Source organism: Corythoichthys intestinalis, chromosome 2 (genome assembly GCF_030265065.1).
Source record: "Corythoichthys intestinalis isolate RoL2023-P3 chromosome 2, ASM3026506v1, whole genome shotgun sequence".
Lineage (NCBI taxonomy): Eukaryota > Metazoa > Chordata > Actinopteri > Syngnathiformes > Syngnathidae > Corythoichthys > Corythoichthys intestinalis.
In genome coordinates, this window is record NC_080396.1 from 5,387,809 (window position 1) to 5,412,577 (window position 24,769).

The 24,769-nt window shown below is 42.6% G+C and overlaps 1 protein-coding gene across 2 annotated transcripts in view; it reads left to right on the top strand.

Annotated features, from left to right (window-relative positions):
* The window catches only part of LOC130912354 (UDP-glucuronosyltransferase 1-2-like), a 39,503-nt gene extending 24,762 nt beyond the window's left edge, over positions 1-14,741 (top strand). For both annotated transcript variants that reach the window (XM_057830392.1, XM_057830391.1), the window contains one exon: positions 10,061-14,741. In XM_057830392.1, coding sequence (XP_057686375.1) covers positions 10,063-11,661 — 1,599 coding nt within the window. In that variant the 5' untranslated portion in view covers positions 10,061-10,062 and the 3' untranslated portion in view covers positions 11,662-14,741. The remainder of the gene's footprint in view (positions 1-10,060) is intronic.
* Positions 14,742-24,769: the final 10,028 nt, after the last annotated feature.

Consider the following 24,769-nt stretch of genomic DNA (forward strand, 5'->3'; position numbering starts at 1 on the left):
GGTTGGACTACAGACACTCCCTTGGGGAGTCCCATTGTCCACCTGGTACATCCCAGAAAAGTCTGCACCTACCCGCACTTCTATTTTTCTATTCAACAAAAAACTCAATATCCAATTATACAATCTGCCCTTTACCCCCAATCTAGTCAATTTAATAAGAAGCCCCTCTATCCACAACATATCATATGCTTTTTCAATATCAAATAATACAGCTATCACCATTTCCTTATTTACTCGGGCTCTACTAATCTCGGGATTCTAGACATATTACATTATCCATCGTTCCTCTTCCTTTTCGGAACCCACTTTGACTTCCCTCTACCTGTAGAAAATGCCTCTTTTTATACTAATAGCTCCTCCCCTCAAGCGCACCTGCTCCCAAATTACGCAGGAACTTTTCCCATTTAAGGGTCCCAAAACCTACACGCCTGTTTGGCTCTCCTCACTTCCTCCTTGCCGGTAAGTGATAACTGATCAGAGTGAATGGATTGTTTGATTGTATGTGGAATGGATTTATTTAACAATGTGTAGAGCGACGAGTGTGCACACCCGGTCGCTCTACCAATTGTGAGAGAATATTAGAAAGAGAAAAGTGTCCCGATTGTCCAAACAACGGCGTGAGGAATACAAAACGAGCGCCATGTGCGTGAGCGCAGCTGCTGCCTATTGTGTATGTGTGTGCGTGTATGCATGCGTGCGCCATCAGTGACGGAACCACTCCGTCACATTCACAAAGAGATATCCTCCAAATCCTTTTTATGTTGGATAATATGTATTTTAAAAATTTCTTACTATTTGCACTGTATATAACATTTTTTGACCATAGTATCTGTGAAGGCCAAAAACGCCTATGTCCATAGCTGCTGTTTGTGTTGAATTGTCAAACATAAAACTATTCAATCTTATTTTTTCCTATTGAATGTTTATCATAGCAAGTTAAATAAATATTATCAAGCTTCAAAACAGTTGGTCGAGCATGTTTGGTTGTCAGCGGGACATCAACATTACAAATTTTGAAAAAAGATTTTGGGATTTTCTTGTCTTTTTGGGTCCAAAATGTGGATTAAAGTTGGTCAGTGAAGAAAACAACAGTTTGTATTTGTATTTATTTTGATCTCCATTAGTTGTAACAGGTACAACTACTCTTCCTGGAGTCAATTCAGCCTGCTCCGTTCAAACATTTACACCAGTGCTTGCCTCACCAACCAAAATGCATACGGAAAAAAATAACAATAAAAAAACCCACACCCACCCCCTCCCCTCCCTCCCTATCCATACACTCACACACACACCCCTACATATAAATGCACATATAGTACAGACATACACATTACATATATCTCTATACATATCTATATACTACATGCATGTGCATGTACACATGTACAGAAAAGACCCAGTCTTTGTTTTCCTGACGTTCATTGAAATTATCTGGCTCATGGCGGTTAGTTATTTCGATTCAGAATTCATTACTAATGAAATGTCTCTTCAGAAGGAACTTAAACTAATTTTTACTGTTTGCAGAAATAATTTCAATTGGCACAGTGTTCCAGCCCAACATCGCTCTATACATGACTGAACTTTTTCCATGGTTTGTTTTGACACGAGGCAAAATGAATCTACCCCCCATGGCATGACGGGTCTCATGTTGATGTTTGGACATGAAGTTCAAGGTATCCTGAAAAAAGGGACCCAACCTGGCCATTGTGAACAGTTTTTTCTTTGAAATATAAAGGCAACATCAAAGGCATGCAAATTCGGCCAAAATAGGCTTAGGTGTTAAAGGGTTAATCCAGAACCTCGGTAGAGTTGTTGTCTCAAATGTACAGTACTTTTAAGCTCGCTGTCATTTACGATCTGTACAAGCTGATCCTCCTGTTTCACATGATGCTCGAATTACACGGTTTATTCACAAACAGGTCACTAATCCACCCCTTCGCAGTCCGTGGGTCTTTAGTGATTGGGAAGTAGCGTGGATTTTGTTTTCTTCAAGGTTGTAGGCTCATATTCTGCCTCGTTGGGTGCCCTTTTCCCTGTAAAAAATCTTGTCCAAAGACGACTTTTTTTCAGGCATTCTAGTGTTGGGGCTAATTATTTCCAGGAACAAATGTGATGCGCCCGACCTACGTTATACGTTATTATCGAGGACAAGCGCACATGGATATGGCGGAAAACACAAACAATACTGATAAAGCAGTTTCTGCTCTTGCACCCCTTTTTAAAATAAATTGCTGTACTTTAAGCCAAAATGACTGTTGTGTTTGATAGAACAATATGTCTATATGCTGCCATAGCAGATTCATGGCGCATGAAGCCTCTGAACTATTTTTAATTTGTCCGTTTTACCCTAAAAACCCACGTTTACTGACGTCGCGCAACCGCTTTTGTTTTAACCCAGCCATAAAACAAAGGTAATTAATTATATTTACTATTCAAAATGTCATTTTTAGCTTAGAATCATTAATTCAAAATGTCTAATATTTCGTTTAAAAAGAAAAAACATCTTTAAAAAATTATTCAATTGCATATTTTAAACTTTTAAACAAATTACGTTAAATTGAAAAAAAATGGCGTCTGTAAAAAAGTCACGGATATTTACCTCATAACTATCGCTTCATTGTATTTTTTTTGTTACTGTCGCATTTTCCCCAATATTTTAGATGATAAATAATCTATCCAAACAAAGAAAAATAGAAAAAAAAAGTTTAAAGGGGTAAATATATTAAAAAGAAAATCTCAACCACTCCTTGATGTCTGCGATTTCTGTAACACGACCCTTGTTATATTGCCATGTTTCACCCATAAAATCCCCCCAAAATCCAGCTCTGGGCATTCACAACTGTATCTTGACACTCAATGATACATGCTACATGGAGTTTTTGGATCGAAACAAGTTAAGTACGCGACAATATCTCGTTAAAGTCATGACGTCTGTAATCCTGCTCTCGCGTGCTCTTGCCTCCAGATAGGGTTTTACTGTTTAAAAAACTTTTTTTTTTTTTTTTTTAAAATGGCCCCTTGTTCAAAATTTTTCTTCCCCCAGAAAATTGAGATTTTAAGCTTTCCAATGATGTATCACACATGCATATTGGACAATTTTGAAAGTTGGCCAAATTGGGGGTCTCAGAGCGGAATTTCAAGTCACCTGAGTGTTTTACGCCATATACAAAACAAAATGTACTGCTGGCAGTGCAATCAATGGATTTCTATGACGACATTTTTTCCTGAGGTATTACTGTATATCACAGAATGCAGCCGTAAAAAATGAATATTTCTGTGCGGCCCGGTAGCAAATGCGCCACGGACCGGCACCGGTCCGTGGCCCGGTGGTTGGGGACCCCTGACCTACTGTCAACACTTGTTGTACAATCATTTCTCAACCATGCCTCATGCCTCCCAATATACCCTACCCACATGACGTCACAACTCCTTCCTCCTGACCAATTGTCCGTCAACACATCATGTTTACCTGTTACGGCTACGTACATTCCTCCAATTTACGACGTGTTTTTCTGCTCGTTAACATTAATAATCAAAATGGTGAAGGCGTGTGTGGCGGTCGGTTGCAATAACAGAGAAGATAGACGGAGAAGACTGAGAGACTTGAAGTTCTACCGGATTCCGAGAGACCCGGAGAGAAGAGAGCGAGATAGGCTGCTGCAATTTGCCGAGAAAACTGGGCTCCAAACGATTACCACAGATTATGTAGTAGTCATTTTATATCTGGTAAGATGCATTTAATATATATTTAGAGGGTTTTGGGCTGACAACCACAATTAAGATCATTGCTAGGCTAATCGCCGACAACATACACGTATGTATGTAGTGAGAGTGCTATCGCTAAACCATATAAACATTAAAAGCCCTAACTCCATTGACAAACGACATGAAATACATTAGACTTGACAGTGGATGTTAGCAAGAACAAAAGATTTTGAATTGAAAATTTTGTAACTCACCTTTCCAAGCACAAGATAGATTCCTGCCGAATTTTCGTGGACGAGGACCTGTTTCACCCAACCAGCAACGAAGTATTTATAAGCCTCCAAGCTCTTAAAGTTTTTCAAACTTTCGTGAGAATAGGCTGATTTTGTGTGGACAAGATAGTTGTACATATCAGGGTAGCTAGCAGATGTCAGGCAAATACGGCGGAGACAGCGGGTCGAAAAACATCGATTTAGGCATCAAATATGGATCTGGCGAATGGATAAACTGAAGCTTTTCCACATAACGCCTTTTATGCAACGCATCAAGTGAGTTTACGGCATCCGAAAGCACCGTGTCTTCCATGAAATGCATTATAAATTGCTCGATCAATTGAGACCATTGATAATACAGACACAAAATGACGGACAAGGGGGCGGAACCATACAACGAGCACGTGATTTTGTGACGTCGGTGGGTAGGGTCTATATGCAATGCGGCGCTACAGATCTAAATAAAGTACTAAGTTCATGTCCTGTGCTAATTGTTTCTTCCGTTACTGTTCCATTTGTTTTATTACTTGCTAGTCATGCGATTTAGTTTGTGTTTCTGTCATCATTTTTGTTTAGTTTTGATACAGGGAGTTTGAATAACCTTGATTTAATCGCTTACCATCAGTGTTGTTAACTCATTCACTCCCAGCCATTTTCACCAGAGCAAGGCCCTTTGCTCCCAGCCGTTTTACTGGATTTTGACTGATTTTGCAAGCCCCACAGAAAGTTCTGTTCTATTGCTATATAAACATCGAACCCACCAAAAGAAAGATTAGACTCTCTTCTTTTTGCAGGAAAAAAAGCAAGTTCATATCTTTTTCCATTCTTTAGAAATCAGCATGAGAAATAGCTTAGGTTGAGCAATTTTCCAATTTCTGATGAAAAAAACAGACATTAGCTTTTTGTAAACACATTAGGGTTGTTCCGATCATGTTTTTTGCTCCCGATCCGATCGTTTTAGTTTGAGTATCTGCCAATCCCGATATTTCCCGATCCGATTGCTTTTTTTTTTTTTTTGCTCCCGATTCAATTCCAATCATTCCCAATAATTTTTACCGATCGTATACATTTTGGCAATGCATTAAGAAAAAAAATGATTAAAACTCAATTCAATTGCTCCAAGTATGCTTTTTTTTATTGTCCAACATGACAATGCTCACAATGTTCCAAGTTTTTTTTTTCGGTGCCACACTTTGTGAGTGCAACAATAAATGGCAGGGGAGGATGTTTGTTGTTATTATGAACCAATCTTTAAACCAAAACTGAAGACTCTGGATGAGTGTAAGACATTTTGTCTGTAACATTAAATACAATTAGAAAACGATTTAATTAAAAATATTAGGGGTGTCAAACGATTAAAAATTTTAATCCAGTTAATTACAGCTTAAAAATTAATTAATCGTAATTAATCGCAATTAATCGCAATTCAAACCATCTATAAAATATGCCATATTTTTCTGTAAATTATTGTTGGAATGGAAAGGTGAAGACTGATTTATACATTCATAAGTACCGTATTTGTTTATCATAACAATAAATCCACAAGATGGCATTAACATTATTAATATTCTTTCTGTGAAAGGGATCCACTGATAGACTTGTAATTCTTAAAGGATAAATGTGAGTTTGTCTAGTGTATTTGTTGAGCTTTCATTAAATGATACTGAAGTGTTGTGCCCAAATGCAAGTGGCCATGACTACGTGGAAGTGGTGCAACCATGGCTTTGTGTGGTGGCTGCAAATGCTATATCTTCTCTGCGTTGGGTATATTGCATGGTGTTAAGATAATGATCAATCCTTGTCCAACTACTCCAAAGCGACTCCCACAACATTCATAGTCACTTTGGGAGTGTTGTAAAGCTTCTGCCCATTAATTGCACGGCTTTAATGAATGTTTGCATGTACTTTACTTGTTTGGCGTTGGCTCTTATCGCTGTACATAAGCAAACCAGCGATATTATAGGCTGTAACGACAATGCGTGAATGGGTCGTGCCGCGCATGCCTTAATTGCGTTAAATGTCCGATATTTTTTTGCCGATTCTGATACTTTGAAAATGACGTGATCGGAACATCTATGAAACGCATACATTTCAAACATAACTTTGACTTTAACACAGCTACTTTTTGCTTTAGTTACATCCCAAACATCTGAATAATGTTTTCCTTTTACAAAATATCATAAAGAACAAGACAAATAGATCTTTTGATAGCAAAGTAACAATTTATTTACACTTGACTGAGAGATGACGCTGTTGTCGCCGCGTCAGCCGGGTAAACTTTTCCCTCATCGTTGCCTGTCTCATAAAGATGGATTTTTTTGAGTCTTTGCGGGGTCTGCTCGGCGAGCCCGCTGCACTGGTGGTCCCAGTCGTTTTGCTCGGTCGTCCAGCGCTTGGCATCATGCCAACAGTGCTCCGAGCGTGAAGCCCGGCCTTTCATTGCTGTTGAATCGGGTTGCGGGTCTTACAAAATGCGCTACTGCCCTCCAGTGGCCAGTTTTATTGCTTTAAAATGGGTTTGGAGCTTTGTTATTTGTTTCTCAGATAGAGCGGAAGCAATAGATGCTTCTTGTAAAAAAAAAAAAAAATTTTAAACGCAAAAGACATATAAATATGTTTTTGGGACAATGAAGCATTTAAAAATAGACCGTATCTATACGTTTTTGGGAGCAAATGAGTTAATGATGGTGTTAAGAGTATAACTGTGTTTCTAACTAATTACCATAATTTTCGGACTATAAGCCGCTACTTTTTTCCTTCCATTTTGAATCCTGCGGTTAATATTCCAGTGCAGCTTCTTTGTTGATTTATTTGGGTTAATAGGCAACACATCAAGTTCCAGTTGTTTCATTAATTGCTTGTAATGGTATTTAGTAACACTTTGTTTGACAGTGGCGTCATAAGACTGTCATAAGCCGTAATTTTAATTATGACATAATACTATCATGGGCATTACTGAATGCTTATGGCAGATGTCATTAAGTGTCATCCGGAAAATTATGTCACTTACTCTATTTATGGCCAGCTCGGATCATTTACATCCATTCAAAATGGATAATTTGAATTCATTAATGCTCATGACAGTGTCATGTCATAATTATGATTGTCTAATGCCAGTCATATGCCACCACTGTCAAATACAGTGTTACCAAATACCATAACTAGCAATTAATGAAACAACTGGAATAGTAACTGAAGAAATAATTAGCACAGAACATGAATTTTGATAGCAATTTACATCTGTAGCGTTGCAATGCATGGTAGAAGGCATGTTTGACAACAGTGTTGACAGTAGGTGGCAGCAATGGTTGACTGTCTCCCTTAAGGGAGCAGTGATGGCCAAATGAAGCTGCTTGAACCAATGAAGCTTTGAAGCCAATTGGTTCAAAGCTTCATGGTGGTTCATTTGGTGCTATGAGTGTCGTATAAGGTCGCTGTCAAATAAAGTGTAATATCTTTTGGTGTAAATATCCCATAATACAGTGAGGACAGCTGCAGCTTATAGTCCAATGCGGCTTATCGAAGAACAAATGCCGTTTTTGTGCAAAATTTGGTGGGTAGCAGCTTAGGTGTGCCTTATAGGGCAAAAATTACGGTATTTAGTTTTCCCATCTTTGCAACGCGTTACCATTACGAAGGATGTGAAGGGGCGTGTTACAAAAATTTGGTCTAATGAACACGAGTTGTCTGATTTTGTCACAGCTGCCTGGCAGAGAGAGACAGAGCAGAGCAGAAGGGGTAATGGAAGGGGGTGGGGACGCCGTCGCAAACACGATGCTGATTGGCTAGGTGGCTCGGAGCATTAGCATAGCATTCACGTTCTCGTTAGCATTAGCATTTAGCAAGGCAAGTGTCATCTTAATGCAAAACTGTGTAACTTTTCAGTTTTAGTTGATTTTAGTGACACCGGTGGACAAAAGTGGTAGCGTTTTGCCTTAAGGAAGACTGCGCTTCCCATGAGGACAAGCGCACACCCACAGTGTCATAACATCATCAATCAATTAAAAATCAATCTAACGGTTGCCTGGAGATGGATTAAACAACATTTTGGTTTCTCGCGGCAAAATGAAGGATGGTTAAGGTAATGGGTCCAGTAGTGGCTAAACAATAGGATATGACGGTTAGCAACCTGTGGCTTAGTGTGACTAACTCCCCCACCCCACACGAACTCGTCAGCGCTGACGCGTTTGGTTGAGGGGGGGGTGTCATGCCAGCGAGTGAAAGCCTGGCCAATGTTTATTGTGCATGCCCTTTTTTCCCCTCTCAGACAAAACTTTTTGTCCCTTATGTTGCTCTGCCATCTATGCAGAATTTGCGCGAAAGTGTTCGCATCGACTTCCGTCTTTATAACAAATGGGGAAAGGACGTATGCCGTAAAGCAGTCAACACATTTGTAGTTTTTTTGTGTGGCAGGGTTCCTGCCATCCTCCTCAAAGTTAATTAGTGCCGGTGAAAGCCGTACAGACCCTTTAAGATATAAAAGAGGTGTCATTCAACTAGGTGTCAGTCAACAAATCATCACAAATGTTCTGAAAATATTTTATAAAGGTTTAAAAGTTACCTAGTAATTACCTGGGTAATGGCTGCCAAGTCCGGCAGCCACACTAATAGGGTGGGAGGTGGGTCCGACACTTTTTCTCTATGGCGTGGCTCCCGGGGCATGGCCTCCCTTCTGCCTCGTGTCGTGCCGTGGCGGCTCCTTGGCATTCTCCTGCTTCCGCCTTCCCCTCTCTTCTCTGCCTGGGTGTCTGCCCTGCCTTAGGCTTGGTGGGCCGTTGAGTGTCCCCTGGTGTGCCGTGTTGGTTGGGGGGCTGCAGCTGTGGCTCGTGGGCCGGGTGGGGGGTGGGGATGGTCGTGGGGCTTTGTGGTGCGTGCCCTCTTCTCATACCTGAAGGCTGGTCGATTGGGGGCGCGGGTGGCCCGGGGGAACACCCTGGATCCCTGGGGGGTGACGATAGACCCTTAGCTGGCCTGCGGGACGATAATGGCCTGCGCTGGCTCCCCACCCCACCCGCCCCCCTCCCCGGGCTGGCTGAGTGGGGGCCGTGGCCTTGGGGTAGCACTCGCGTGGCGTCTCTGCTCATCTGTGTGGCTGTCGCATGTTTAATGGGACTCGCGCATGGCTGGACTTGATTGGGTGCACTCGGGTGGGGGCCTCGTTGCCGGGATTGGCGATGGGGCAGCGTAGGGTCAGTTGCCAACACGCTTGCACTCATAAGGGATTCACACGATTACTTCTCTTTCTAGATCTAGATCTTTCTAGTTGTAGATCACAGGGCTAATTTGTGTACACTCCACCCTTCCCGATCACTTATCTTATATGACCCTGGTCAACAGATAGTGTCAACCGGAAATACATCTAGCTGACGATAGCACCAACATATTCATAGTTAGTGTAGGCATTCAATGTATTTGTTGTTGTTTGTGTTTCATCTCTCCTTTTCTTCTTTTCCCCCATAGCCCCTTCGTGTTCGCTGCTTTGTCTTGATAAACGAGGTATATTGAATGATCACAATGGGAGTATGTCATACTCCAATGTGAAACATTAAAACTGTTCAAACCAACCGGACACTTAGACTTCCATTCTCCCTGTCAAACTGCTGATCAGGACAGGTTTATTTAAATGAAATTGAAAAAAAAAAAAAAGAAAATTGCCTAGTCGTTTTGTAAACTTATTTTACACATCATTGAAAAAAATACAATTTTGAAAGAGAATCAGTCTCTCGTGTATGCCTTGTTACAGTAAGTGTAATGCAGTAGCCTAATGAATGTGTAAAACCTGTTGTGTTTTGTATGTATAACTGCCAAAAGCAGTTTACTGAAATGCAGAGAAAACTGCTTTTGGCATGGTTATACCTATAACACATCCAGCCCCGTCAATGGCAGTGATGGGGCTAACAGGGTTAGCTAACGTAGACGCTATTCTCGTGGTTTTTGTTTTGGTCGCAACTGACTGGTTCCTTTTTAAAACGATACATCAATTATTGGTGGGAGCATGACCTTTTGAGCTACAAAGTATTGCAATACATCACCTTTTCGATATATTGTCAGACCCTTCTATGTACTATGTGTGCCCTCTTTAGCGATGGCGCCATATCGGAGCCTGGCACTCCTGCTGGTGATGTCTGCCACGTGTTGGGGAGGGAAAATTCTGGTCTACCCCTTTGATGGCAGCCACTGGCTGAACATGAACCTTTTACTGGAGGCGCTTCACGCTCAAGGCCACCAAATCACAGTGCTGAGAACCTCCACCAGCTGGTACGTATCGGAGAAGTCGCCCTACTACAGCTCCATCACCATCGTGCAGGAAGAGTCTACCAATGTCGAGAACCAGAACTACATGACCGCCTTCTTGGAGAGGTCCATCCAGATCCAGAGACACAGGGGCTCGCTGTGGGCCTTCGTGGAGTTCTACAGGAACATCTATAGTTTGATTAGAGAGAGCCAGGTTTCCGTGGCCAAAATGGTTGTCAGCATATTTGAGAATCAAACTCTAACCACGCAACTGAAAGAAAGTCAATACGATGTTTGCTTGACAGACCCGGGCTTCCCAGGTGGGGTTTTGCTGGCTCATTATCTGGACCTCCCAACGGTCTTCAACGTGCGCTGGCTTTTTAACGGCGAGGGACACTTTGCCATTGCGCCGTCACCTCTGTCCTACATACCGCAACTCTTCTCCAATTATTCGGACAAGATGGACTTCACCCAAAGGGTCAACAACGTCATCTATCACGGCGCTCTGGTTTACATGCACCACTTTGTGTCCAATCCGCCTTACCGGGCCGTGTGTGAGCGATATTTCGGCGGTGACGTCAACGTCATGTCTCTCATACAGGGCGCCGATCTTTGGCTGATGAGGGTGGACTTTACCTTCGAGCTCCCCCGTCCCACCATGCCCAACGTGGTCTACATCGGAGGGTTTCAAGGGAAGCCCTCAAAGCCTCTCCCGGCGGATTTGGAGGACTTTGTGCAGAGTTCTGGGGAGCACGGAGTGGTGGTCATGACTTTAGGAACGCTGCTAGGCGACCTTGGACCGGAGATCTCACAGATCATCGCTTCTGCTTTCGCTAGGATTCCTCAAAAAGTCGTTTGGAGACATATTGGGGAGCGACCCGCCACTCTGGGGAACAACACTCTATTAGTGGACTGGTTACCCCAGAACGACCTCTTAGGTCATCCCAAGACCAAAGTCTTTGTAACACACGGAGGCACCAACGGCATATACGAGGCCATCTACCACGGGGTCCCCATTTTAGGGATTCCGCTCATCTTTGACCAGCATGACAACATGGTGCGAGTAAAAACCCGCGGCGTTGGCGAGTTTGTAGACGTGACGGCGCTAGATGTGGAATCTTTCACCGCTTCCCTCAGAAACATTCTAGATCCCCGGAAGTCCTACAAGCAGGACATGATGAAACTTTCCCAACTTCACCATGACAAACCCATGAAACCCATGGACACCGCTATCTTCTGGGTAGAGTACGTCATGAGGCATAGAGGTGCGCCACATTTGCGCACAGAGTCGTATAAGTTGCCGTGGTACGTCTATCACTCCCTGGATGTTATTGCTTTCCTTGCTCTTTTCAGTTTTCTGGTCGTCGCCTTCATTTGGCTTTCCTTTAGAATTCTCTGTAGGCACTTGATGAAAGCTAAGAGTTACATATTCAAATCTAAGAGTGAGTAGAATGAAAAACAGTTGAAATTTGGTCTTCGGAAGGCCTCCTCAGGGGCGCCGTATAGGGGTGAAAAGTGAGACTGATTCTAAGGGCCCATGCCCTGATGCGGGCCCACAAAGAAAATTAGAACATTAGGTAATCGTTTGCAAATTTAAATATTAATCATTATCATTTTAATAGGAATCAAATGAAGGGTTTCGTTTTCTTGTTTTGTTTTTGGCAAAAAGTAAACACCCAGAGCGCATATTTATTGCCAGGCCCCTCCCCCCCAAATTTTCATTAAATGGTTGGGTCCGCCCTTCCTTCAATCAGACCGGGAGCATCGCGGTGCGCATTTACTTTTACACTAGGGGTGCGCGATATCCATTTTTTGAAACCGATATCGATAATTTCCTGCTCCTCAAAGCCGATACCGATATCGATAACCAATAATAAATATATATATTTTTAAATGTATAACCTGAGTTTTTGAACACCTGGAGGTTAAAAAAAAACTAGTGGTGGATTCAACATAGATTTGCTTTTGATCTCACCAGATTTTTCATATTGACATGAACAAAACAGTGCGTTTCACTTATACACTGCCTGACAGCCAGTTAAAAATGAATGCACTTCCATAAACCACAAGGCTTGGTCTTTTCTTGCTTTTATGGGAAGACACTCGTCTTAATAATGTGAAAGTACAACAGAAAAATACACATATTCAATACTCAATATCCAACAAACTGCACAATACACTTATATACACAACTATTATATGTATAGCATAGCATACTAGCTTGAGCTACTAAAGCATTGGCTGGCTTCTATAACACGACAACTCATTAAGTTCTGTACATATGAACCTTCACCACAGAAGTAAACATATGGTGCACATCCATATGTTATAGTAAACATAAAATACTTACAGACATATTTCCGAGGCGGAAACGTAACAGAAAGCATTCATGATTGTCAATGCGACCGCTAGACACCGCAATGTGTATGTGAATGAGCTTGTAATGTGAACAAAACTACAGTGACAAAAAATAGATGCAACGAATTATTCTGACCAGCAGGTGGGAGCTGCTTTCCTATACTAGTGTGTAAAGTCACTGTAAACTGTAAAGCCAGCACAATACATATTATCGGTCCTATTAATAATGTTATTGGATTTATCGGGATGACGTCATAATTCCCATATCGGACCGATAATTATCGCACCAATAATTATCGTGCACCAGTATTTTACACCACTCAATGACTCAAATTGCGCGCAGCGCAGTACTGCAGAACTGCAGTACTGTTTTCAAAACAAAAATCGGGTTTTCAAAAGAGGAAAGAAAAGAAAGCAAAACAGGAGATGGGTAGAAAAGTCCAACGGGATTTGACAAAGTACTTCACAAAGGAAGGTTGGTGTCTTGTGTCAGTGTAGTGCTGAAAATTAACCTGTTATTTTAGCTCCGAAGCGAGGTCCCAGCTCACTCCGTAAGAAATACGGGATTTTCCCGGCCTCAATGAGCGACATGCCCCTATTAAAAAACATGAATTCCAAATAATGACGGCATTTTTTTGTATCCTACAGATGTTGAAAGTTGGTGTGGAAATTTTCTTTTTTAAATTTGGCTTGAATCCACTTGGTCAAGAATTTATTGAATTTAGTTTGTCATCAATTGAATTTAGTTTGTTAACAAGGGACCTCGCTTCGGAGCTGTAGCCTATAGGGGAGATTGCGAGTTTCCAGATGAGGCTAAGCTAGGGTGACCATATTTTGATTTCCAAAAAAGAGGACACTCGGCCCGGCCTTGAGATACTTGAATTTTACTCGCAGTTCACTCAAAGATGCTTATATCACTTTAATATATTTAATGTGTGCCTCCTTAGTCTGGACAGAATTTTTTTTTTTTTTTTAAATGTCATATAGTATATATTATATACTATATGGAAATAGGTTTTTTACTTAGCAGGCTTTATTCTCATAAAACATAAAAAAAAAAAAAATAGCATGCAGACCCGTAGAAATATAGTACAGTCAATACAGACACACAGTAGGCTTGTGCCACATAAATTTTATAAATTACTATCATGACAATTGTCTTTGAGAAATTGTTACTCCCACTCAATTTTTATTCCCATTCAATGTTCTAGATTACACGCAAACAATAACCAAAATAAACTGACAAACTATTCAACCAGCATGTTTCCAAACGCAGCAGTTCAAAACTACGTTTCCCATAATGCCTAGCGCGGATTAGCTCACTGATAGCTACCCTATTAGCGAGGCAAAATCAAACTTTGCTATCTAAGTTTACTACAATCATCGGTAGCGCAACGATTTGACACCAAACGAGATTTTACAGAACACGCCAGTACAAAGCTCCGACAGAAGTCAACAGTTGCCATTATATACGTATTCATCTTTAAAAAAAAAACTCTTAACTACTGGGCTACTGGGCAACTAGGCTACTTAAAATATAATAGTAACATTAAACCAAATACACTAACGCAGAACAATTAATACAAGACTAATACAACATACTGCATTTCTTTGTACCCATATAATGTATAATGTATAACAGAAGACACATGAGCCACATTAACAGAAGATAAATTTACAGAAAGGTGTACGGAGCACGATAAACGTCTCTTAAAACTACTCCTTATTGTAGTCTGTAACTGCCTCTTCTCTTGCCAAACCGTCAACCCAGTAGATGGCGGTAGTGGCCCATAATACAAGGGGTAAAATGTACTCCTTCTCCCGCACCTACTAGTAGGAGCCACGACAACGCAGGCAAGCGCTGCCCCCCAGCGGCCGGAGATATTGTCTTCAAATTGGTCCTGTGAAAAATCATAAAAAATGGACATTTTCATGGATTTATAAAACCCGGCCGGATGACGAGGACAAGACGTGAAAGGTGGACATGTCCGGGCAAAAGAGGACGTTTGGTCACCCTAGGCTAAGCCTACTCCATAATGAAATACTGTAATTGTTTGCTAGCTAGTGTTTGCTCCACTTTTAGCTTACATTTAATCCTGAGCAATCTCTTCATACTAATACACTTGTATACTGTATACTGTCGTATAGTTAAGTTCAAACAAAACATTTATTTTTAAGTCATTCATTACTGTATTTGCTTTGAGAATATTTCTAATAAAAATATATTTAGATTGTAAAAGATGGCCTTCAGTACATTTCTTATAGATGATATGAGTATTCATTATTGCTCTATACACTGTATGTTTACTTAAATATATTTTCATCTTATATTAATGCAGAAAATGTACAAATTAGTGTGTAAAGATTCACCAGAATGCAGGAAATTATCTAGTTGATACTCTAAATGTGTGTGTGTCCCCTGGCACTGGTGGTGATATCTTTTCATGGAGCCCAAAATCCCTGGCAGCGCCCTGGGCTTCCTGTTTTTACGATTTGACCCATACTTATTCTAAATATCATAGATAACAGGCGTCAAACTCATTCATTGCAATTAGATCTCATCTGAGCCTGGCCAGTATATTTTTGGCCAAATAAATTAACTCCGTGTCTGCCATTGACTGCGCCAAGACGTCTAATCCATTTTGACTGGGAGGGGGCTACATTTTGCAGACTAGTCTAAAACCTGTCCACACTATGTTGAAGGTGCATTTAAGCCCCCCCAAAACCTCCACCCCTGCTTCTGCAAGGTACTCAGAGGTGTAGCAAGGGTCCCCGGGGGCCCCAGGCAACAAGCAAAATGGGGCCCTTCGAGCGTGTGCAAGTAAGGGCGACAGTTGGACTTGGAGCGAGTAGCAACACAAAAATAACACCATCGGATGCGGAAGTATATACCTTTGTGTGAAATCAGTAGTCAGATTGGCCCTGCGACCCACCAAATTCAAATTATTCCGTAAAAACCACTGATTGGTGGACTACCAACCGAAGTGAGTATTAAAATTGCTAATAAAATTGTTTAGGATTATTTTAGATGCATATATGTTATATTTTTCTTATAGAGTATTCGACGAGGAATACGATAGACCCATGAATAGACTGTTTTGGAAAAATCACAATTTCTTTAAGTAGTCACATGAATAATGAGGTGGCCTGTGAAAATTAACGTACAACAACTCAGCAAGGACTTTCCAGAGAGTACTCGGCGAGTCACTCTTAGACAATCATGTGGTATTAATAGCTGATTGGACTGTCTTAAATATGTATAATGGTGGTTAGTGCTGATTGGGATTGATAACAGAATCATTAGGTAATCTGCCAAATGAGTTCATGGTATTGAAACACTCCCTACACTTGTCGCTACGACAGTGCAGTATAGCTGAGTCTGCTAAATCTGTTGGCCTTCTGGGGGCCCCTGCTGGCTAGGGGCCCTAGGCAATTGCCTGTTTTGCGTAATGGGACGCAACGCCTCTGAAGGTACTGCTACATTTATGCAAACTACGTATCCGTAGAAAGAAGCGGCCTCATGTGTTAAGTCATCGTCCACGCTTGCCTGGAACTCCAGATTCACCACTGTTCCAGCGATAGAGTCTGGCGACTGTTCTGCGGATAATAATCCCTGGGCGGAGCAAGCCACAGCAAACCGAAAGCGGAGTGGACCAATCAGCGACGGGCGGACGTGACGTTGGTAAGCGACAAGAAACTCTAGCGTGAGGAAGCACATCTTCTTTTAACTCATTAACTCCGAGCCATTTTCACTGGTGCAACCCCCTTCGCTCCTGGCCGTTTTACTGGATTTTGACTGATTTTGCAAGGCCCACAGAAAATTCTGTTCTATTGCTACATAAACATGGGGCCCACCAAAAGAAATATTACTCTTATTTCAGCTGGAAAAAAAGTTAGTTCATATCTTTTTCCATTCTTTAGAAATCAGCATTAGAAAATAGCTTAATTTGAGCAATTTTCCGATTTCTGATGAAAAAAACAGAAATTGAGCTTTTTGTGAAAGCATACATTTCTAACATAACTTTGATTTTAACACCGCTATTTTTTGCTTTTGTGACATCCCAAACATCTGAATAATGATTTCCTTTTACAAAATAACAAACAACAAGACACATTGAGCTTTTGATTGCAAAGTAACAATTTGTTTACACATACAGTGGGGCAAATAATTATTTAGTCAAGTAGTCCTACTTGAAAAGATTAGAAAGGCCTGTAGAGAGGACATACAAGACCACTGATAATCTCCCTCGATCTGGGGCTCCATGCAAGATCTCACCCCATGGCGTCAAAATGATAAGAACAGTGAGCAAAAATCCCAGAAACACACAGGGGGACCTAGTGAATGACCTACAGAGAGCTGGGACCACAGGAACAAAGGCTACTATAAGTAGCACAATGCACCGCCAGGGACTCAAATCCTGCACTGCAAGACGTGTCCCCCTGCTGAAGAAAGTACACGTCCAGGCCCGTCTGTGGTTCGCTAGAGAGCATTTGGATGATCCAGAGGAGGACTGGGAGAATGTGTTATGGTCAGATGAAACCAAAATAGAACTTTTTGGTAGAAACACAGGTTCTCGTGTTTGGAGGAAAAAGAATACTGAATTGCACCATACCCACTGTGAAGCATGGGGGTGGAAACATCATGCTTTGGGGCTGGTTTTCCGCAAAGGGACCAGGACAACTGATCTGTGTAAAGGAAACAATGAATGGGGCCATGTATCGAGAGATTTTGAGTGAAAATCTCCTTCCATAAGTAAGGGCATTGAAGATGAGACGTGGCTGGGTCTTTCAGCATGACAATGATCCCAAACACACAGCCAGGGCAACAAAGGAGTGGCTTCGTAGGAAGCATTTCAAGGTCCTGGAGTGGCCTAGCCAGTCTCCAGATCTCAACCCCATAGAAAATCTGTGGAGGGAGTTGAAAGTCCGTGTTGCCCAACGACAGCCCCGAAACATCACTGCTTTAGAGGAGATCTGCATGGAGAAATGGGCCAAAATACCAGCAACAGTGTGTGAAAAGCTTGTGAAGAGTTACAGAAAATGTTTGGCCTCCGTTATTGCCATCAAAGGGTACATAACAAAGTATTGAGAGGAACTTTTGGTATTGACCAAATACTTACTTTCCAGCATAATTTGCAAATAAATTCTTTAAAAATCAAACAATGTGATTTTCTGGGTTTTTATTCCACATTCTGTCTCTCATGGTTGAGGTTTAACCATGTTGACAACTACAGGCCTCTCTAATATTTTCAAGTGGGAGAACATGCACAATTAGTGGTTGACTAAATACTTATTTGCCCCACTGTAATCACATTAAATAATGACATGTCAAATAGACAAATACAACCGAAATAACAAGATTTTTTGGAATATTCCAATTTATGGCCTTTCTGTGAAGACTTCATTGACAAAATTATTCAACCCATAAGGTATGTATAAGCTGTGAAACGATCACCACCAGGTGGTGTGTTGGCGCCGATGGCGGAGGAAGATGCTGGCCAGACATGGCAGCCCCAAACGTATTGTGAGGGTCTGCTGGGAACTTCTGGAAGAATCCCCTGTGAGAAACAGAACTTCTCCTTTGTCCCAGGGGAGGTGAGGGACATTGAGTCCGTGTGGGCCGGGTTCTGCACCTTCATTGTTGAGGCGGTCGATCGGAGCTGTGGCCGCAGGTGGTTGGTGACTGTTGTGGCGGCAATCCCTGAACCCGGTGGTGGACACCATCAGTAATGGATGCCGTCAAGCTGAAGAAGGAGGCCTACCGGGCCTTTTTGGCCTGTGGGACTCCGGAGGCAGCTGACAGGTACCGGCTGGCCACGCGGACTGTGGCTTCGGCGGCCGCCGATGTAAAAACTCAGACATGGGAGTCTGGTGAGGCCATGGAAAACGACTTCTGGACGGCTTCGAGGAAATTCTGGTCCACTATCCGGCATCTGAGGAGAGGAAAGCATTGCACCATTAACACTGTGTATAGTGAAGATGGGGTACTGCTGACCTCGACTCGGGACGTTGTGAGTCGGTGGGGATACTTCGAAGACCTCCTCAATTCCATCGACATGCCTTCCTTTGAGGAAGCAGAGTCTGGGGACTTTGAGGTGGGCTTTCCGATCTCTGGGGTTGAAGTCACTGAGATTGTTGGAAAGCTCCTCGGTGGCAAGGCCCCAGGGGTGGATGAGATCCGCCCGGTGTTCCTAAAGGTTCTGGATGTTGTGGGGCTGTTGTGGCTGACACGCCTATACAACATCGCGTGGACATCAGGGACAGTGCCTCTGGATTGGCAGACCGGGGTGGTGGTCCCCCTTTTTAAGAAGGGGGACCGAAGGGTGTGTTCCAATTATAGAGGGATCACACTCCTCAGCCTCCCCACTAAAGTCTATTCAGGGGTTCTGGAGAGGAGGGTCCGTCGGGAAGTCGAATCTCGGATTCAGGAGGGGCAGTGTGGTTTTCGTCCAGGCCGTGGAACAGTGGACCAGCTCTACACCCTCGGCAGGGTCCTCGAGGGTGCATGGGAGTTCACTCAACCAATCTACTTGTGTTTTGTGGATCTGGAGAAGGCGTTCGACTGTGTGCCTCGGGGAGTCCTGTGGGGGTTGCTCCGGGAGTACGGGGTACCGAGCCCCTTGGTAAGGGCTGTTCGGTCCCTGTACGACCGGTGTCAGAGTTTGGTCCGCATTGCCGGTAGTAAGTCAAATTCGTTCCCAGTAAGGCTTGGACTCCGCCAAGGCTGCCCTTTGTCACCAATTCTGTTCATAATTTTTACAGACAGAATTTCTAGACGCAGCGAGTTGAGGGCGACCGGTTTGGTAACCTCAGCATTGCATCTCTACATTTTGCAGATGATGTGGTGATGTTGGCTTCATCAAGCCGTGACCTCCAACTCTCATTGGAACGGTTCGCAGTTGAGTTTGAAGCAGTTGGGATGAAGATCAGCACTAAGCCTGTCGCAATATGCAATAAATCCATTTATCACACGGTAAAAAAAAATTAGGCGGTAATTTTCCCCACTGCGAGTTATCGCTCCGCGCGGTTACTATACTGTAAATTTGGCTTCCTTGTTGTTACCAGCGATGCAGTATGCTGTGATAAGAACTCACTCTGTTTTGACTTCTGGGTATGTTCGTTTTATACATTTGAGTTTGAGTGACCATCATGTCAATCATTCAGTTGAGGGAGGCGGGGCTGAGTGCACAGTTGACTGCCACCAAAACAAAAAGAAGCGTGCACAGTCGACGCGCAGCAATGAGCGAGCACAGTGGGATAGATGAAAAAGGAAGAATCCTTATTTCAAGCCAAACACCACAGCCTCGGTGTGGGAATATTTTGGTTTTAAACCAAATGACAATGGCGAGGCAGGCAACAAGGACGAACCAGTCTGCAAAATTTGTTTTGACGTTGTTTCAACGAAGAGGGCCAACACAAGAAATCTTCACGCTCACTTGAGACACCACCACCCTCTTCAATATTCACTGCTTGGTAAGCAAACTGCACCGCAGCGAGCAGAGCCCCTCTCGCTACGTCAATCAACAATTACGGAAGGGTTTGCTCGATGTCTAAAACACAAACGTGACAGCGCGAAGTGGCGTTCCCTCACAGTGTTGTGCGCTACATTGCCAAAGAAATGAGACCGTTTAACACTGTTGAAATCAGAGTTTGCGCTAGACATTTTCGTTGTCATTTTGACTGACAGGATCATAAAAATCCGGTCATAATCTATTTTACCTGTCACTTAGATTTTTAAAAAATGATAATGATGACATATTCAATAGTATTTAGTTTTCATTCATTTTTAATTAATATTGTAACGCTTGCTTGGCGGCGAAAAATTAGACACGGAAGTCGTGGTATTTTTCTCCCTCTTTTTACTCTGCTTACCGCCAACAAAACAACAACTCCGCCCCCAAAGAAAAAGAGGCAACTATAGACCCTACCCACGTGACGTCACAACTCTTTCCTCCTGACTGGTGCCGCCCAATTGTCCGTCAACACATCATGTTTACCTGTTACGGCTACGTACATTCCTCCTATTTACGACGTGTTTTTCTGCTCGTTAACATTAATAATCAAAATGGTGAAGGCGTGTGTGGCGGTCGGTTGCAATAACGGAGAAGATAGACGGAGAAGACGGAGAGACTTGAAGTTCTACCGGATTCCGAGAGACCCGGAGAGAAGAGAGCGAGATGGGCTGCTGCAATTCGACGAGAAAACTGGGCTCCAAACGATTACCACAGATTATGTAGTAGTCATTTTATATCTGGTAAGATGCATTTAATATATATTTAGAGGGTTTTGGGCTGACAACCACAATTAAGATCATTGCTAGGCTAATCGCCGACAACATACACGTATGTATGTAGTGAGAGTGCTATCGCTAAACCATATAAACATTAAAAGCCCTAACTCCATTGACAAACGACATGAAATACATTAGACTTGACAGTGGATGTTAGCAATAACAAAAGATTTTGAATTGAAAATTTCGTAACTCACCTTTCCAAGCACAAGATAAGATTCCTGCCGAATTTTCGTGGACGAGGACCTGTTTCACCCAACCAGCACCGAAGTATTTATAAGCCTCCAAGCTCTTAAAGTTTTTCAAACTTTCATGAGAATAGGCTGATTTTGTGTGGACAAGATAGTTGTACATATCAGGCTAGCTAGCAGATGTCAGGCAAATACGACGGAGACAGTGGGTCGAAAAACATCGATTTAGGCATCAAATATGGATCTGGCGAATGGATAAACTGAAGCTTTTCCACATAACGCCTTTTATGCAACGCATCAAGTGAGTTTACGGCATCCGAAAGCACCGGGTCTTCCATGAAATGCATTATAAATTGCTCGATCAATTGAGACCATTGATAATACAGACACAAAATGACGGACAAGGGGGCGGAACCATACAGCGAGGTAGGGTCTATATAGACCACAATCTTCAACGTCACAAAATGATTTTAATTGTGGTTGTCAGCCCAAAATCTTCTAAATATATATTAAATGCATCTTACCAGATATAAAATGACTACTACATAGTCTGTGGTAATCGTTTGGTGCCCAGATTTCTTGTCAAATTACAGCAGTCCATCTCACTCTCCTCTTCGGGTCTCTCAGAATACGGTAGGACTTCAAGTCTCTCCGTCTATCTTCTCTGTTACTGCAACCAACCGCCACACACGCCTTCACCATTTAGATTATTAATGTTAACGAGCAGAAAAACACGCCGTAATAGGAGGAATGTACGTAGCGGTAATGTGTAAACACGACGAGCTGACGGAAAATATGGGGGCTCCAGTCAGGGGGCGGAGTTGTGACGTCATGTGATTGGGGTCTATACACAGGCGGCAATCTAGTCCACCAATTGGATGACGCGCTGACACACCGGGTGCACCAATAAGAACCTCGTGTTGATGTGTCAATCACGGTGCCGTCGCCAGACCCCGGTGACGCTACAATATTCTGACAGAATAGCCAACGACGTCATGCATTAAGAGAGACAATAGCTAATTATTATGCTCACTCGCCACCTTGTGGTCTGGGGTTTGAATTTCAACCTGTCAAAATGACGGACGGACTTCAGTTTTTTCCGTAACCGTTTTAAAAAACCGGTCAACGACGGAAAATATTCGGTTAACGCGACCCCTGGTTGAAAAAGCAGCATTTCGAGACATGCTGCGAACATTTGACCCTCAATATGAAGTACCAGGGAAGTCATACAGTGCCTTGCAAAAGTATTCGGCCCCCTTGAATCTTGCAACCTTTCGCCACATTTCAGGCTTCAAACATAAAGATATGAAATTTAATTTTTTTGTCAGTGGTACACAATCGTGAAGTGGAACAACATTTATTGGATAATTTAAACTTTTTTAACAAATAAACTGAAAAGTGGGACGTGCAATATTATTCGGCCCCTTTACTTTCAGTGCAGCAAACTCACTCCAGAAGTTCAGTGAGGATCTCTGAATGATCCAATGGTGTCCTAAATGACCGATGATGATAAATAGAATCCACCTGTGTGTAATCAAGTCTCCGTATAAATGCACCTGCTCTGTGATAGTCTCAGGGTTCTGTTTATAGTGCAGAGAGCATTATGAAAACCAAGGAACACACCAGGCAGGTCCGAGATACTGTTGTGGAGAAATTTAAAGCCGGATTTGGATACAAAAAGATTTCCCAAGCTTTAAACATCTCAAGGAGCACTGTGCAAGCCATCATATTGAAATGGAAGGAGCATCAGACCACTGCAAATCTACCAAGACCCGGCCGTCCTTCCAAACTTTCTTCTCAAACAAGGAGAAAACTGATCAGAGATGCAGCCAAGAGGCCCATGATCACTCTGGATGAACTGCAGAGATCTACAGCTGAGGTGGGAGAGTCTGTCCATAGGACAACAATCAGTCGTACACTGCACAAATCTGGCCTTTATGGAAGAGTGGCAAGAAGAAAGCCATTTCTCAAAGATATCCATAAAAAGTCTCGTTTAAAGTTTGCCACAAGCCACCTGGGAGACACACCAAACATGTGGAAGAAGGTGCTCTGGTCAGATGAAACCAAAATTGAACTTTTTGGCCACAATGCAAAACGATATGTTTGGCGTAAAAGCAACACCGCTCATCACCCTGAACACACCATCCCCACTGTCAAATATGGTGGTGGCAGCATCATGGTTTGGGCCTGCTTTTCTTCAGCAGGGACAGGGACGATGGTTAAAATTGACGGGAAGATGGATGCAGCCAAACACAGGAACATTCTGGAAGAAAACCTGTTGGTATCTGCACAAGACCTGAGACTGGGACGGAGATTTATCTTCCAACAGGACAATGATCCAAAACATAAAGCCAAATCTACAATGGAATGGTTCAAAAATAAACGTATCCAGGTGTTAGAATGGCCAAGTCAAAGTCCAGACCTGAATCCAATGGAGAATCTGTGGAAAGAGCTGAAGACTGCTGTTCACAAACACTCTCCGTCCAACCTCACTGAGCTCGAGCTGTTTTGCAAGGAAGAATGGGCAAGAATGTCAGTCTCTCGATGTGCAAAACTGATAGAAACATACCCCAAGCGACTTGCAGCTGTAATTGGAGCAAAAGGTGGCGCGACAAAGTATTAACGCAAGGGGGCCGAATAATATTGCACGCCCCACTTTTGAGTTTTTTATTTGTTAAAAAAGTTTAAATTATCCAATACATTTTGTTCCACTTCACGATTGTGTCCCACTTGTTGTTGATTATTGACAAAAAAATTAAAATTTTATATCTTTATGTTTGAAGCCTGAAATGTGGCGAAAGGTTGCAAGGTTCAAGGGGGCCGAATACTTTTGCAAGGCACTGTATAACCCTATGTACAACAGAAGACACGTGATCGACATTAACAGGAGAAACTTACAGAAAGGTGTATGGAGCCACGTCTTTTAGAATTTCTTATTGAACTCCTTACTGTAGTCTGAGCTCTCGCCAAACCGTCAGTAGATGGTGGTAATTCCCCGTGAAACAAAGGGTGAACTGCCAACAAAGAAGAAGAAGAAGATCTACTCCTTCTCCCGCCCCTACTAGTAGGAGCAACGTCAACGCAGGCAAGCGCTGTCCCCTAGCGGCCGGAGGAATTCTCTTCAAGTTGGTCCCGTAAAAAAAAATCATAAAAACCGGACATTTTTATGAATTTATAAAACCCGCCCGGACAACGAGGATACTGCGTGAAAGTAGGACTTGTCCGGACAAAAGAGGACGTTTGGTCACCCTACTGTTGTCCCCTTGGACTGCGGGACAACTTGAACTTGTTTGGATGTTAGTCGAGGTTCTTTATCCACCATCCGCACAATCTTTCGTTGAAATTTTTCTTTTCCGTCCACATCTAGGGAGGTTAGCCACAGTGCCGTGGGCTTTACACTTATTGATGACACTGTCACACGGTAGACACAGGAATATTCAGGTCTTTGGACATGGACTAATAGCCTTGAGATTGGACATGCTTCCTCACAGTTTTGCTTCTGAAGTCCTCAGACAGTTCTTTGGTCTTCTTTCTTTTCTCCATGCTCAATGTGGTACACACAAGGACACAGGTTGAGTCAACTTTAATCGATTTTAACTGGCTACAAGCGTGATTTAGTTATTGCCGCCACCTGTTATGTGCCACAGGTATGTAACAGGTGTTGTTAATTACACAAATTAGAGAAGCATCACATGATTTTTCAAAGCATGCCAATACTT